Genomic DNA, 13,427 nt, shown 5'->3' on the forward strand with positions numbered 1-13,427 from the left:
GAGTATGTAAAGATGTTCACACACCTAAAATGACTATCTATACTCTTTAATAAACAACAGTCTGTCCTTGGTAGGTTAAAATACTTTTACTTACGATCAAAAACCAGATAGAGCTTTTCTAAACTGCTATTATGAGTCGGCTCAATAAGTTGTCTCTAATACTTTGTTACATATTTGTTTCACCTGATGTGTAGATATGCTACAATGATTATCTGATTGATACATAAGTGAGACTACACATGGTTTAAGTTTTATAGGTTGAGTGTTTGCAATATCACTTATCAAATAATTGGTATTTACTCTTATAAAGTGATATTTAAATGTGTTGTAAAAACCTTTCTTGGACTATGTCATATTGATTTTCTTATTATGCTACAATAAATTATTTCTTAGATATCAAATCTCTGCTTATTACTTATGTATAACATGTCTCCCTGACTAGCTTTCTATATTACTTCTCTTACTGCCAAAGGACACATCCGGATCTCGGATCTGGGACTTGCTGTGCACATACCAGAGGGCCAGACTATTAAAGGAAGAGTAGGCACTGTGGGATACATGGGTGAGTAACATATGAAGGTGAGCATGGATAATGCTGGAGAGGATCGCAGTATCACTACATTTTTCTGTCTTCTTAGCGCCTGAAGTGGTGAGGAATGAGCGCTACACATTCAGCCCAGACTGGTGGGCGCTAGGTTGTCTGCTCTATGAGATGATTGAAGGACAGTCACCTTTCCAGCAGAGGAAGAGAAAGATCAAGCGTGAAGAGGTGGAGCGACTGGTGAAGGAGGGCCAAGAGGAATATTCTGCCAAATTCAGCACAGAAGCAAAGTCTCTCTGTACCATGGTGAGTAATCTCTGATTCTGAGAGCTCGCCCTTTCATGATGTCATGTGCTGTAAGATGATGTCCATATCCTTCCATACAGAAGTCTCTTTGCCATTGTGATTTCACACTCTGGTGGTTGTTAGAAGAACATTTTGCGCTGAAAGGTGCAATATAAACCGGTCTTTAAACATATTTCACAAATGTGAGCAGTAGGCTATATTGTGAGTAGAGAGAGGTTACATAATTTGATTGTGATTTGCCAAGAAAGTAGGTGTGATACACTTTCTTCAGCCGCTAAACAACTGCTGACTGGAAGCCAAGCATTGCTTAGTTGTGTTCTCCTTTTTCTTTCTTTCTTCAGAAATGGTAACGCAATCTGGATTTGTAACCTCTGACCTATGCTGACACTTCTTCTAGAGCAAGGTGCAGAGTGAGCCTTGTTTACTCAGGAAAAGATTTAGTTTCCTCCTTGAAAAGCGGCATGGTATAAAAAGCAGAATTGAAGTATTTCTATTGAATTAAATTTTCAAGAAGGAAATAAGCCAAAGTGTATTTGTTTTGTTTCATTCCACCAAGATGCATAGGAAGCAATTTGTCACAGTACTACTGGCATCTCAGCAACACAAGATGGCAGTGATCGCCACCTACCAAAATTGATAACACTGGTCTCAGCTGCAGTTACTTATTGTCACTAGACTGAGTGATTGGCAGGGACGTCAGAGGTGGATGATGACTATTACTTTTACTGCAATCTACAAAGGACGCCCGCGGCACGGCTATCTCACCACTACTACGGCCGCCGCCGGACACCGCTACCATAACTTTGGAGGGTCTCACTGGTCCTCGTTGGCCGACATCTGTTCCCGTCCTGCAGAGCTTCCTGCCGCATTCTCTGGATACCTGTAGCGGCTGCACAGAGCTGTGAATTACAGACGGCCGCTATTTTTCCCCGATCCGTCGTGCGCATGCGCCAGACGCGACGAGCGAAGGACTTTCCTTCGCTCGTTGTGTCTGATCAAAGGGGGCGTGCTGTCGATGTTGATTGACGGGGGCGTTCCCAAGGCCTATAGACTGCCCCAAAGTGGTCTGCTCTAACAAAGAGGTGGTCTCTGGACCTCTGCTACATGCCCGCTCCACTCCAGTGCCTCCTGCGTGTCCTTGTGAGCTTGCCTCACCTGCAGCCTACTCATAGCTGCAAAGCCGCGGCCTCAAGTTTGAGACGCCCGCGGCACGGCTATCTCACCACTACTACGGCCGCCGCCGGACACCGCTACCATAACTTTGGAGGGTCTCACTGGTCCTCGTTGGCCGACATCTGTTCCCGTCCTGCAGAGCTTCCTGCCGCATTCTCTGGATACCTGTAGCGGCTGCACAGAGCTGTGAATTACAGACGGCCGCTATTTTTCCCCGCTATTTTGACATCCCCAGGATAGCAATGCTGTCTCACAACAATGAGGTCATTGACTTAAGTCTTCCAGTGTTTAGCTCTGCGCATGCTCTGTAGCCAGTGTGTGTATCTAGGGGCTATTCTGATGGGATCCGTCCGTTATCTCCTGCACTAGGGACAGGGCTTGGGCAATTGTGCCATGATGATGATATGAAAGCAAGTACATGGATGAGGCGGTGCGGTCCCGTGAATGCCTACTACTTGGCATACGGACGAATATCCACACATCATTCCATGCATGCAATGCGAGTAGAAACGCGGCTAACTTGCGTGCAAGTCTGAATCGCCTGTATAGTAGCAGTAGATCGACAGCAGACCAACATACTTTCATTTGTGTCTTACTTTCCAAATTCTTTTCATGTAGAGGGCCGTTATATAATATAACCTCATGTACATCAGTTTTTTTATCTTCTTCTTCCCCAATCATGTGGTTTTCATTTCTACAGAAGCAAAAAAAAAACCTAAAACAATGTTCCCTTTCTTCCCGTCAGCAAGCACATTATTGTAAAACTTATATCATGTGGGAAGAAACAAGGTTAAAAAGCCAAATGTTTGATGAAATGTGTGATTGTTGTGTGTTTTTTCACGCTGACCTGTTATCTACACAGCAGAAGTGTTGCAGACAAAGTCTTGTAGTGACAGAGTATTCCCGTATACTGTACTACACATGCTGGAGCTATAGAGCTATATCATTCGCTTGGGGGAAATTGGGCCATGGGGCATGTAGAACCTCCTTAAGGACTTTCTTTAGTACTTTAACATTTTCCATATGTCTTGCGCTCCTTCCTTCAATATCCTCTCCCTGCATGCAACACTATTTCTTTTTCACTGGTGATGCATTTTTTTTGTAATTTTTGAAGTACTCAATTCTTTACTAATGCAGCTGCAGTTGTGTTGAATCAAACTGTCGGGTCTAATTACTAAGCCTTGAATGGAGATAAAGTGAACATAGATAAAGTACCAACCTAGCGTTCCCGCTAGGCTGTTTTAGCGGGGCGCGTCGCCCTGCCCTCTTTCTGGAAGGCAAAAAGCGCCCTGCCCTCCAGAAGGAGGGCAAAAAGCGCCCTGCCCTAACAGCCTGCGGGAACCGTCTTCACCCGCGGGTCGCAGTGTCCCGCGGGTGAAGAAATGTGCGGTGACCCGGTCACCGCCGGAGAATAGACGCCGGGCGCATGCGCCCGGCATCTATTCTCCCTGTCTGCAGGGCTTGGGGGCTGCCCGGCGTGTCCGTAAGTGCCGGGCACGCCCCCAAGAGTGACGAAAAGGGGACGCGTCTTATAGACACGCCCCCTTTTTGATGACCACGCCCCCTTCTCGGTCGCGCGCACGAACGTGCCCTCTCTAGCTCCGGCGCCCTGCCTCGCGCCGGAGCTAGAGTGAACACTACCAACCAATATGCTCCTAACTGCCATGTCACAGGCTGTGTTTGAAAAATGACAGTAAGGAGCTGATTTGCTGCTAATTTATCTCCATCCACTTTCTCCATCCAAGGTTTAGTAAATTGACCTCTTAATCACTTGGCTGCCTGAAACCTGGAGCAGTCTGAGTAAGTGGCATTCTTGTTGCCACCTCCCCTTGCGGTTGTTGGATTGAGTCCTGCCCTGGGAGGGGGGGTCTGACTGAGGGCCTGATTCAGACCCACTCGCAAGCGGCTGTCCGCTCGCAAGTGGGTCGATGCTGTGCACTGCGCATGTGCACGACGGCGGGAGCTCCGTCGTGCGCATGCGCCAGACGCGACGAGCGAAGGACTTTCCTTCGCTCGTTGTGTCTGATCAAAGGGGGCGTGCTGTCGATGTTGATTGACGGGGGCGTTCCCAAGGCCTATAGACTGCCCCAAAGTGGTCTGCTCTAACCAAGAGGTGGTCTCTGGACCTCTGCTACATGCCCGCTCCACTCCAGTGCCTCCTGCGTGTCCTTGTGAGCTTGCCTCACCTGCAGCCTACTCATAGCTGCAAAGCCGCGGCCTCAAGTTTGAGACGCCCGCGGCACGGCTATCTCACCACTACTACGGCCGCCGCCGGACACCGCTACCATAACTTTGGAGGGTCTCACTGGTCCTCGTTGGCCGACATCTGTTCCCGTCCTGCAGAGCTTCCTGCCGCATTCTCTGGATACCTGTAGCGGCTGCACAGAGCTGTGAATTACAGACGGCCGCTATTTTGACATCCCCTGCCCAGCTCTGTCTCCCTGCTGAACACCTAGTGGAGGCTGCGAGTCACAAAGGCCCAGATTACACGGCGGGTGCTATACTCCTGGCGGCTATCACCACTCTGTGCAACGGTCCCCCTGCTGCTACAGACAAGGCTCCCCTAACGTTACCCGAGCCCTTCTTGGATATATGGTGGGACTGCCGTGCGCTCTGAGGCCATGACCTCCATTGCTGGGCTAGGTGCACTGTGCTCCTGGAAACAGATTAGAACACTGCTGTCAAACACCCAGAACAGCTCTCTTCTTCTGCTGCCTTCAGATTCCCACCACTGGTACAAGGACAGCTGGTTTTGTGAGTCTCCCGTTGAACCACCACATACCCCTTCATCTTCTAGCCTGACAGGCACATCACCCATTCTGTAATGAAATTAATTGGTAATTGGTAAGGGGGTAGTAAATCCCAAAAGGGAAACTAAAGCACCACTTAGTAATTTTTCCGGTGAGCGGGCCCAACCTAGTGGGCGCATTTTAAAAATATACAACAATTCGGTGTATAACCTTACAAGTGGAAAAAACGCCTCATTAATATACCACATCTCTATTATATTATCTCTATTTCTCGTTGACTGATTCTTCACACTCATACGAAACCATGGAGAAACATGTCACGAGAACGCCTCGCTGTTCTAAAAGGCTCTCAGAACGCCAAATCCAAAGCTGGAGAAAGAGTTAAAGCTACAACCTCTGACTCATCTCTCTCCCCAACCTCTCCCAAGGGAGATGACCCGGTAGATGCATTATTCGACACTACCAAATACAGCTCTCTGTCTGTGCAATGGGCCAAAGAACTATCTGACCTCATCTCTAGACTTCTGGACATTAAACTGGCCCCTCTGACAGAGGCAATCAATTCTGCCACCGCGCAGATTTCACAACACACTAAACGGTTAACTGAACACCGCATCTCTACCCTGGAAGATGATTTACATGAGGCCAAATCACAACTACAGTCTCAGGACTCAAACCTAGTTGCCTTAAATGACAATACTGAAGATTTGGAAAATTGCAACAGAAGAAACAATCTTCGCCTCATTGGTCTCCCTGAAACGGTGCGGCCTAAAGATCTTCTCTCCCTGGTTTCTAACTGGCTCCCTGAAACCCTGGGAATCACATCAGCACCGTCATTATGCATGGTAGAACGGGCACATCGTATCGGCCCAGAACGCCAATCCTCGCAACAATGACCCAGACCAGTCATCTTTAAGATACTAAATTACCTTGACAAGGTGAAAATTCTGGAAGCGTATAGGAAACAAGATAATCTCTGCTATGATGGCAATAAATTACTTCTCTTTCAAGACTTCTTTTCAAGTATCCTCAAGAAGACGAGAATTCTCTCCAATCTGTAAGGAGCTCTTCTCTAAAGGAATACGTTTTGCCCTACTGTATCCCACAAAGCTGCAGGTTATAAACGCGGGCAAGCCGTATTACTTTGACTCCCCCGACACGGCAAAGATCTTCCTTAATTCTTTGAATTCCGCTTCCCCTGGTTTACAGATGGATGACAATGACTGAACACATAAGATTGATAAGTATCGTTTATATATTTGTCCTTTCTAATTATGTTCATGTCTATAATATCGCTATTACTATTATGGCGCAATATGGTATTGTTCATATTAATGATATTGTTGAGATACAATGTTTTATGTCCACCCTGGATAATTGAGTGGAGTGAGTATGTTCTCTCACTCCTGTTCTCTTTTCTTTAATTACTAATTTTCTCTAAACGAGTAATTTTTCTTCCTATGAAACAACTATTTTTGAATTCGTCTTTTTGGGTTAAAAAAAAAAATGTAAAAGTTTTTGACAGGTTACAACTTGTTTGGATTTCTGATAGATTTGCACACACCAAGGTACACACTTCTATTTCACAAAATTTAACGTTTATGTTTTCTAGAGTTTTAAATGACCTTACACTCACTAGCTGGGACGGGCGGACAGTGTTTATAATGTGGCTTCGCCCTTCTTATTTCCATAGACTGGGTATTGGTTGATGTCGGTGACACCTGATAGTGCTGTCTCTGACACTGTTGGCAAAAATACCCTTAAATTAGTCTCTTGGAACATGGAAGGGTTGAATACCCCAATTAAGAGAAGATATTATGCCCTGATGTGGTGTTCTTGCAAGACACACGTTGGAAGGCAGATGATCCTAACACATTAAAAGACACCTGGATTAGTGAATACAAATGTGCATCTTTTATCACGAAATCTCGCAGTGTACTTATTTTGTTTGGCAAATCTTTATTATGAGATTAAAGATGAGTGGATAGACTCCGAGGGAAGATTTATATTCTTAAAAGTTGATATTGAACACGAAATGTTTACTTTGGCCTGTGTTTACGCCCCTACAGGCCCAAATGCCACTTTTTTTTCAGATATATTTGTTAATTTACAGGGTTGGACAGAGGGCTCTTTAATTTTTGGCTGGGATCTAAATGCCATTCTTGATCCCTCCTTAGATACCTCAGGTGGTCCCAGATAATCGGGACACTGTCGTAATACATTATCTTTAATGATTGAGTCACTACAATTATTAGACCCATTTTTACACCCCCTTTCTAGAGAATTTTACTTTTTCTCACACCTACACAAATCTTTCTCTAGACTAAACTACTGGCTCATATCAGACTCTTTGTTACACAGGGTCGAAGATTCAAAGTTTTCCGAAATCCTCCTCTCTGACCACGCTCCCATTAGTCTCACAATCTATTTAACTACACCACACTATAGCTCTTTCAACTGGAGGTTTCCTGACTACCTTGCCGCCTCTGACGATTTTAAAAATCATCTACTTCAATCATTTCATAATTACACACAAGATAACCAAGTTCACACTGAGAACATTAACCTGTTTTGGCAAGCTTCAAAGCCAGTGTTGAGAGGTCATTTGTTGTCCTATGTGGCTTCAAAAAAGAAGCAATTCCAACAGAGACTTTCCCAGGCTACTCGTGAAGTAACAACGGCATACTCAAATGTTTTGGCTAATCCCTCAGAGGCTCATAGATATATAAAGACGCTAAATCTGTCTATGACACACTATGCACCGAACAAGCACAACTTCGTTTATCATACCAGAATTTTTTTTTTTCAGATGCGGTAATCGCCCAGGGAAGTTGTTAGCTGGTTTGGCAAGATCCTCTAATGTTTATAAACTCATATCTTCCCTCCGGACAGCTCAAGGTGTAACCATAACTGACCCAGAACACATTAACAAATTATTTTTGGAATTTTTTAAAACTTTGTATACTGCTCCTCCTGATGACCCTATTCAAGGTTTATCATTTCTGGAACAAGCAGAACTCACAACACTCTCTACAGCAGATAGAGAATTACTCATATCTCCAATTACGGAAATGGAAATACACACAATTATTAAGTCCCTACCCACCAGGAAAACACCAGGTCCTGATGGCCTTTCGACTGCTTATTATAAAATCCTTTCTTCTCAGATTCAACCCTATCTCTCTACGCTATTCAACTCTGTTCTCACCGTCAACCCTGCTCTCCCAGATTTTAACACTGCCAGAGTAATATTGATCCCCAAACCAAACAAAGAGTCTACGCTTGTTTCTTCATACAGGCTAATTTCCCTGTTAAACCAAGATTTCAAAATCTTTACAAAAATTATGGCTTCTCGCCTCCAGTTAATATTACCTAAACTATTACACCCAGCACAAACAGGTTTCCTTAAAAACACACACTCTGTACATAATGTCCGCACCTTACTGGCGGCCATGCTTCACATACATAACTCACTAGAACAAGAAAATATAGTTGTCAGCTGTGACGCTGATAAAGCGTTTGATAGAGTCTCCTGGTCCTATTTAACCAGAATTCTCCAACTTCAAGAATTTGGCCCTGAATTCCTAAACTTATTTCACACAAAATACCAGACACCAAGGGCTTTCCTGACCATAAACGCTCAGAATACTAGTTACTTTAATTTATCCCGAGGTACAAGACAGGGATGACCACTCTCCCCACTATTATTTTACTTTGCGCTGGACCCCCTATTTCGGCACTTTTTAAAGGAGGATAGATGGCAGGGTATCAAATTGAATCATTTAAAAATTTAATTTTTGGCATTTGCCGATGATATACTGCTTTATTTCAAGAATCCACGGGCCGCTATTCCTCAACTATTAAAGTTATTAGAATTTTTTTCAATTTGGTATCTGGATTTAAAATTAATTATAATAAAACAAAAGCCTTAGCTTTTTTTCCGTCTGCAAAATTTAGATGGGTGCCTCCTTTCCATTCCATTGGGCCACTGCCAACTGTCTTACTTACTTAGGCATAAAAGTTCCTAACCACCCTTCTAAGCTATATACTTCAAACTACTTTGCCTCTCTTTACTAGAACTTATTCTGATTTTATAAAATGGGCCCATCTCCCTCTGACATTCACAGGCCGATGTAATTTATACAAAATTATCTATTTCCCGAGGTTTTTATATGTACTACAAATGCTCCCTATAATTCCACCCAAATCTGCTATTGATCAACTTAATAAAACATATAAATTTATTATGGCAGGAAAACGCCCAAGTTTCTCTATTTAAGCTGCAACAATCAAAAGATATGGGAGACCTTAACGTACCTTTCATACACACTTATGCGCTGGCAGCTAATTACAGAATTGCTCTAGACTGGATAGGAGGATATAATACATATACACTAAGTCTGGAACAAACCTTTTTACCACATTGGGATTTAGTATCACTTCTACACACAGGCCATTCCAGAACATGTTAAAAACAATATGTTATTGTCAACTACCTGTATGGCGTGGAGAGCGATTCGTCTAAAACTAAAGGCATCAAGATATTCCTCTATTTTTTTTGTCCCTGTGGGTTAATCCTAAATTTTCCCCGTATAAATCTTCTCCAATTTTCAGGACATGGTATAATGGGGGTCTTTGTTATGCTTACCAATATTTAACAGGATGAGACCTTGACTCTCCTCACCCACTCCCAGATACAGGAGAAATATCCTTCACTAACTATCCCATTATTTCAATTCCTACAAGCTAATAGTTATATTTCAACTATTCTTTCATCCCTAACTGACAAAGACAGGGATTGTTGATTGGATGGGATGGTGCGACGTAAAACGAGGACTTCATTTTCCACTTCTCTTATCTACACTCACTCCCGACCATTGCTTCATTTAGAGTCTGGTAATGTGGGACTGTTGAATAACAGTCAGATTTCCCTGAAATAAGATTTTAGAGGCCAACACCAAACTAGACAAACAATTAGTTTCTATTTCATACACTGAAATGCATCAACAAATTCTACATAGATCCTATTTTACAGCCAAGTTAAACTTTCTTATTGGAGATGCTCCCAATTCTGACTGCTCCAGAGGCGGATATTGTACATTGTTTGTGGATTTGTCCACTGGTGCATACAATATGGGAATCACTTCAAACCTATATCACTAGCGAATTAAAAATCCAGTTCAATATTGACAAAACTTGTGCTTTTTGGGGAATCTATCCCAGTACTCACTCGACTATTTTGACAAAAGGTAACCGCATCTAGCTGCAGCCACAAAGAAAACCATACTTTCCCAGTGGATTACCCCTGAACCAATCCCTAACTCACTAATGTATCCTAGGCTCTCGTCCAATCCATTGAAAATAGGAATAACACCACTTTACAAAAAGAGAAACTAGCAGGGAAATTCTATACACACACATATACACATATACACAAACACACAAACACACACACACCCTATCGGCTACATTAAGAGAGGCCCTAAGGAAATGTTTTGCTCTCGCATCCTGGTATAATATGGAAATACTAAACTCTGGGAACCCTTTTTGAACTTCAAAATAGTTTTTTTTTTATTATTTTTGTGTAATTTGTTTAACACTGATTTGGCAAATTTTGGGATGTTTTCCATACCACGATGTGAAAATTTTATATAAGATTGGTTCTTCTTTCTCCTATGTTGTAACATGATTGTTATATTGAAATACTTTGGTTGTGTACTATGTCCCTGATTCAGAGCCGGACGCTCCAACAGAGCGCTCGCTCTGAATCAGGGCCAGGCTATTTTTTATTTTAGAACGGCCTCCTGGCCGCTCGCATACCTGTGGGTGACCACCCACAGCTATAGCGAGCGGCCAGGAAGATGGTCGCGATGGTCAAGACCATCGCGACCATCGGACTTGCGACGAGACCCTTGTGGTAGGGTCTCGTTGCCGCAAGCCCCAGACATCATGAGTGATGTCAGTGGGGCCACCCCCAAACGGAGGCGTTCACATGGGAACGCCTCAGTTTGTGCAGCCACGCCCCTGGCCCGCCCACCAAAGGGGGCGTGCTGTCACTCAACGACAGCACGCCCCCTTTGGTATGAGACCCGGAGCGACGGATTGCCCGTCGCTATCCGGGTCTCGCGCATGCACACTACGGAGCCGGTTCCGTCGTGCACATGCGCTCTGGGCCACCATCAACCCAGTTGCGAGTGCTCAGTGCTTGCGACCGGGTCTGAATCAGGCTCTATGTATCTTGTGCTAGAAACCTGTCAATAAAAAGAATTTGAAAAGAAATAGACAGGAGTTCCTTGCCAACACTATGACAGGTGTGGTATGTTATGTCGACAGTTATATCGACATGCATAAGGATAAAATGTCGACATGCTTAGCATGTCAACAGTGACCATGACGGCATTCATTATGTCTACAGGGATGATATGTCGACATAACATCTCTGGTGGCCAAGCAGTCACTTACCTAGTCCTGGCAGCAGCGGTGACTTTCGGGTCCCAGCAGTCATGTGAGAAGTTTCGGCGTAGACGTCTGAAGAGTGGCAGTTCCACTGAGTATTCTACACCTTCCCATTTTCCTAGTCCTAAACCCTCCCCCTAGTGCCTAACCCTAACCTGCCCCTGTAGCCTAACCCTCCGGCAGTGTCAACAATGTGACCATGTTGACATTCTGAGGATGTTGAAACATGTTGACAGTCTAGTGTTAATAAAACATAAAGATAATAATGTGCGCAACAAAACCAGCAGTGCAGCTATAAATGGTGAAAAATAGAGTAGTGCATCCAATACTCAAAAAGATCATGCAATGGGATAGAAATTGACACCACCTAACAGCGCTCTACCAGTAAACACAATGCAATCATATAGTCACCATAAATAAAGTTCAATCAAAGTCCGTTTAGCAAGGAGTTTCCTCAGTATTCTGTAATGGGGGATGATTCCTTTCCAAATCCTGTTAGTTATCTGAAACAAATGTCCTTCCCAACTAATGTATCATAACCACATATGTATGGGGGGACAGAAAAAGAGTGTAATATTTTATTAAAGAGTATCATATTAATCTGATCTACACTATTGTACTTACAATCAGTAGCAGAAAGTCAAGCAAATAACATCCATAGTGGCATCACAGCAATACATCAGCTGAAGCGTGGGCTCTTTATTCCAAGTGTGCAGGCACCCTTTTCTTCAGTGGTAACTTCTTATGGTGTATCGGGGCATCCGTAGCCTGGCTGTCACCTATCCTTATTGAACCATCCAAAGGACATTTAGGAATACCACTGATGTTTTGCTGTGATGCCACTATGGATGTTATTTGCACTATTGTACTCTTTTTCTGTGTCCCCCCCCCCATACATATGTGGTTATGATATATGAGTTGGGAAGGACATTTGTTTCAGATAACTAACAGAATTTGGAAAGGAATCATCCCCCATTACAGAATACTGTGGAAAACTCCTTGCTGAACGGACTTTGATTGCACTTTATATATGGTGACTATATGATTGCATTGTGTTTACTGGTAGAGAGCTGTTAGGTGGTGTCAATTTCTATCCCATGACATTCTAGTGTTGTGGTATCGACATTATGATTGTTGACATAGTAACTGTCAACAATGTGACAGGATACAACTATGACTGCCCCATGGGAATTTCACTTACTTTATCTCTTTCATCTACTTGCACTGCATTCTACATTCTTCAAAAAAGGTAAAGAAAAGAGGTCCTGGGGCTGCCGAGTTATCATATTACATGGAAAGTCTCAGACTGTTAGTGGGTCTCTATCTTTCGCTAAGGCACCTCCTGTTCACCCGGGACCGTTTTGCCATCAGGGAATAGTGCTTGTGATGTTAGCAGTGAAGATGTTTAATCCATAATCATTAAGAAGAAATAGATATGAGGAGGTGAAGTGTCTCACATGGGGAAAACCAACTCAGACAATCATTTCTAAGTTTCACTTAAATTGGGACATTGTGTTCCCTGCATTAGGTATGAATCCGCCTATGGAGGAAGAGGGATATTTCCAATCAGTGGATGTCCTTAGGGAATTGAAGATTTATGTCCCAAGGACACTAGAGATCAGGATGACTGATGATCTTCTGTTCCTCTATGATGCCTATAAAAAGAGGTTGGCCTATATCAAAACGGGCAATAACTAGATGGCTCACTAATGTGATTTGGTACAGTTATATTGGGGAGGGGGACCTGTGCTTGTAATTTGAAGTCACAGTTTACCAGATGAGCGCCTCATGGGCATTGAAGTGTTTAGCTTTGGTTGAGCGGCTTCGTGCTGCCACCTGTATGGTTTGGTGCATACTGGTTTAAAGTTGATGCTTTTTGGGAGGAGGGGGTTGGTCGGAAGGTGTTGTGCATTACAATACTGAACCTTTAAACCCACAGTGGCAGCTTTGTGACATCCCTGTGGTCCAGGGTCCCTTAAATAGATCAAAGAGTATATAATTTTTAAACTTCCCATCCATATACCCTGTAGTTCTCTTGTTAAATTTTTTTTTTTTCTGTGTTGGTGAAGTTTGCTATAAAAAAAAAATAGTTCCCTGTAGGATAGGGATATAGAAAAGGGAGGAAACAAAATGTGTTGAATATTTTAAAATGTCAAGTTCCCAATGCCCCATGGTCAAGTGCCCTCCAATGGATTTTTTTA

General features: G+C 43.4%; 1 protein-coding gene across 3 annotated transcripts in view; it reads left to right on the forward strand.

Annotated features, from left to right (window-relative positions):
• The window catches only part of GRK6 (G protein-coupled receptor kinase 6), an 83,249-nt gene that overhangs the window by 38,157 nt on the left and 31,665 nt on the right, over window positions 1–13,427 (forward strand). For all 3 annotated transcript variants that reach the window (XM_088465458.1, XM_088465456.1, XM_088465457.1), the window contains 2 exons: window positions 473–562; window positions 639–847. In XM_088465458.1, coding sequence (XP_088321584.1) covers window positions 473–562; window positions 639–847 — 299 coding nt within the window. The remainder of the gene's footprint in view (window positions 1–472; window positions 563–638; window positions 848–13,427) is intronic.

The sequence above is a fragment of the Taudactylus pleione genome, unplaced genomic scaffold, assembly GCF_031769625.1.
Source record: "Taudactylus pleione unplaced genomic scaffold, aTauple2 ptg001990l, whole genome shotgun sequence".
Lineage (NCBI taxonomy): Eukaryota > Metazoa > Chordata > Amphibia > Anura > Myobatrachidae > Taudactylus > Taudactylus pleione.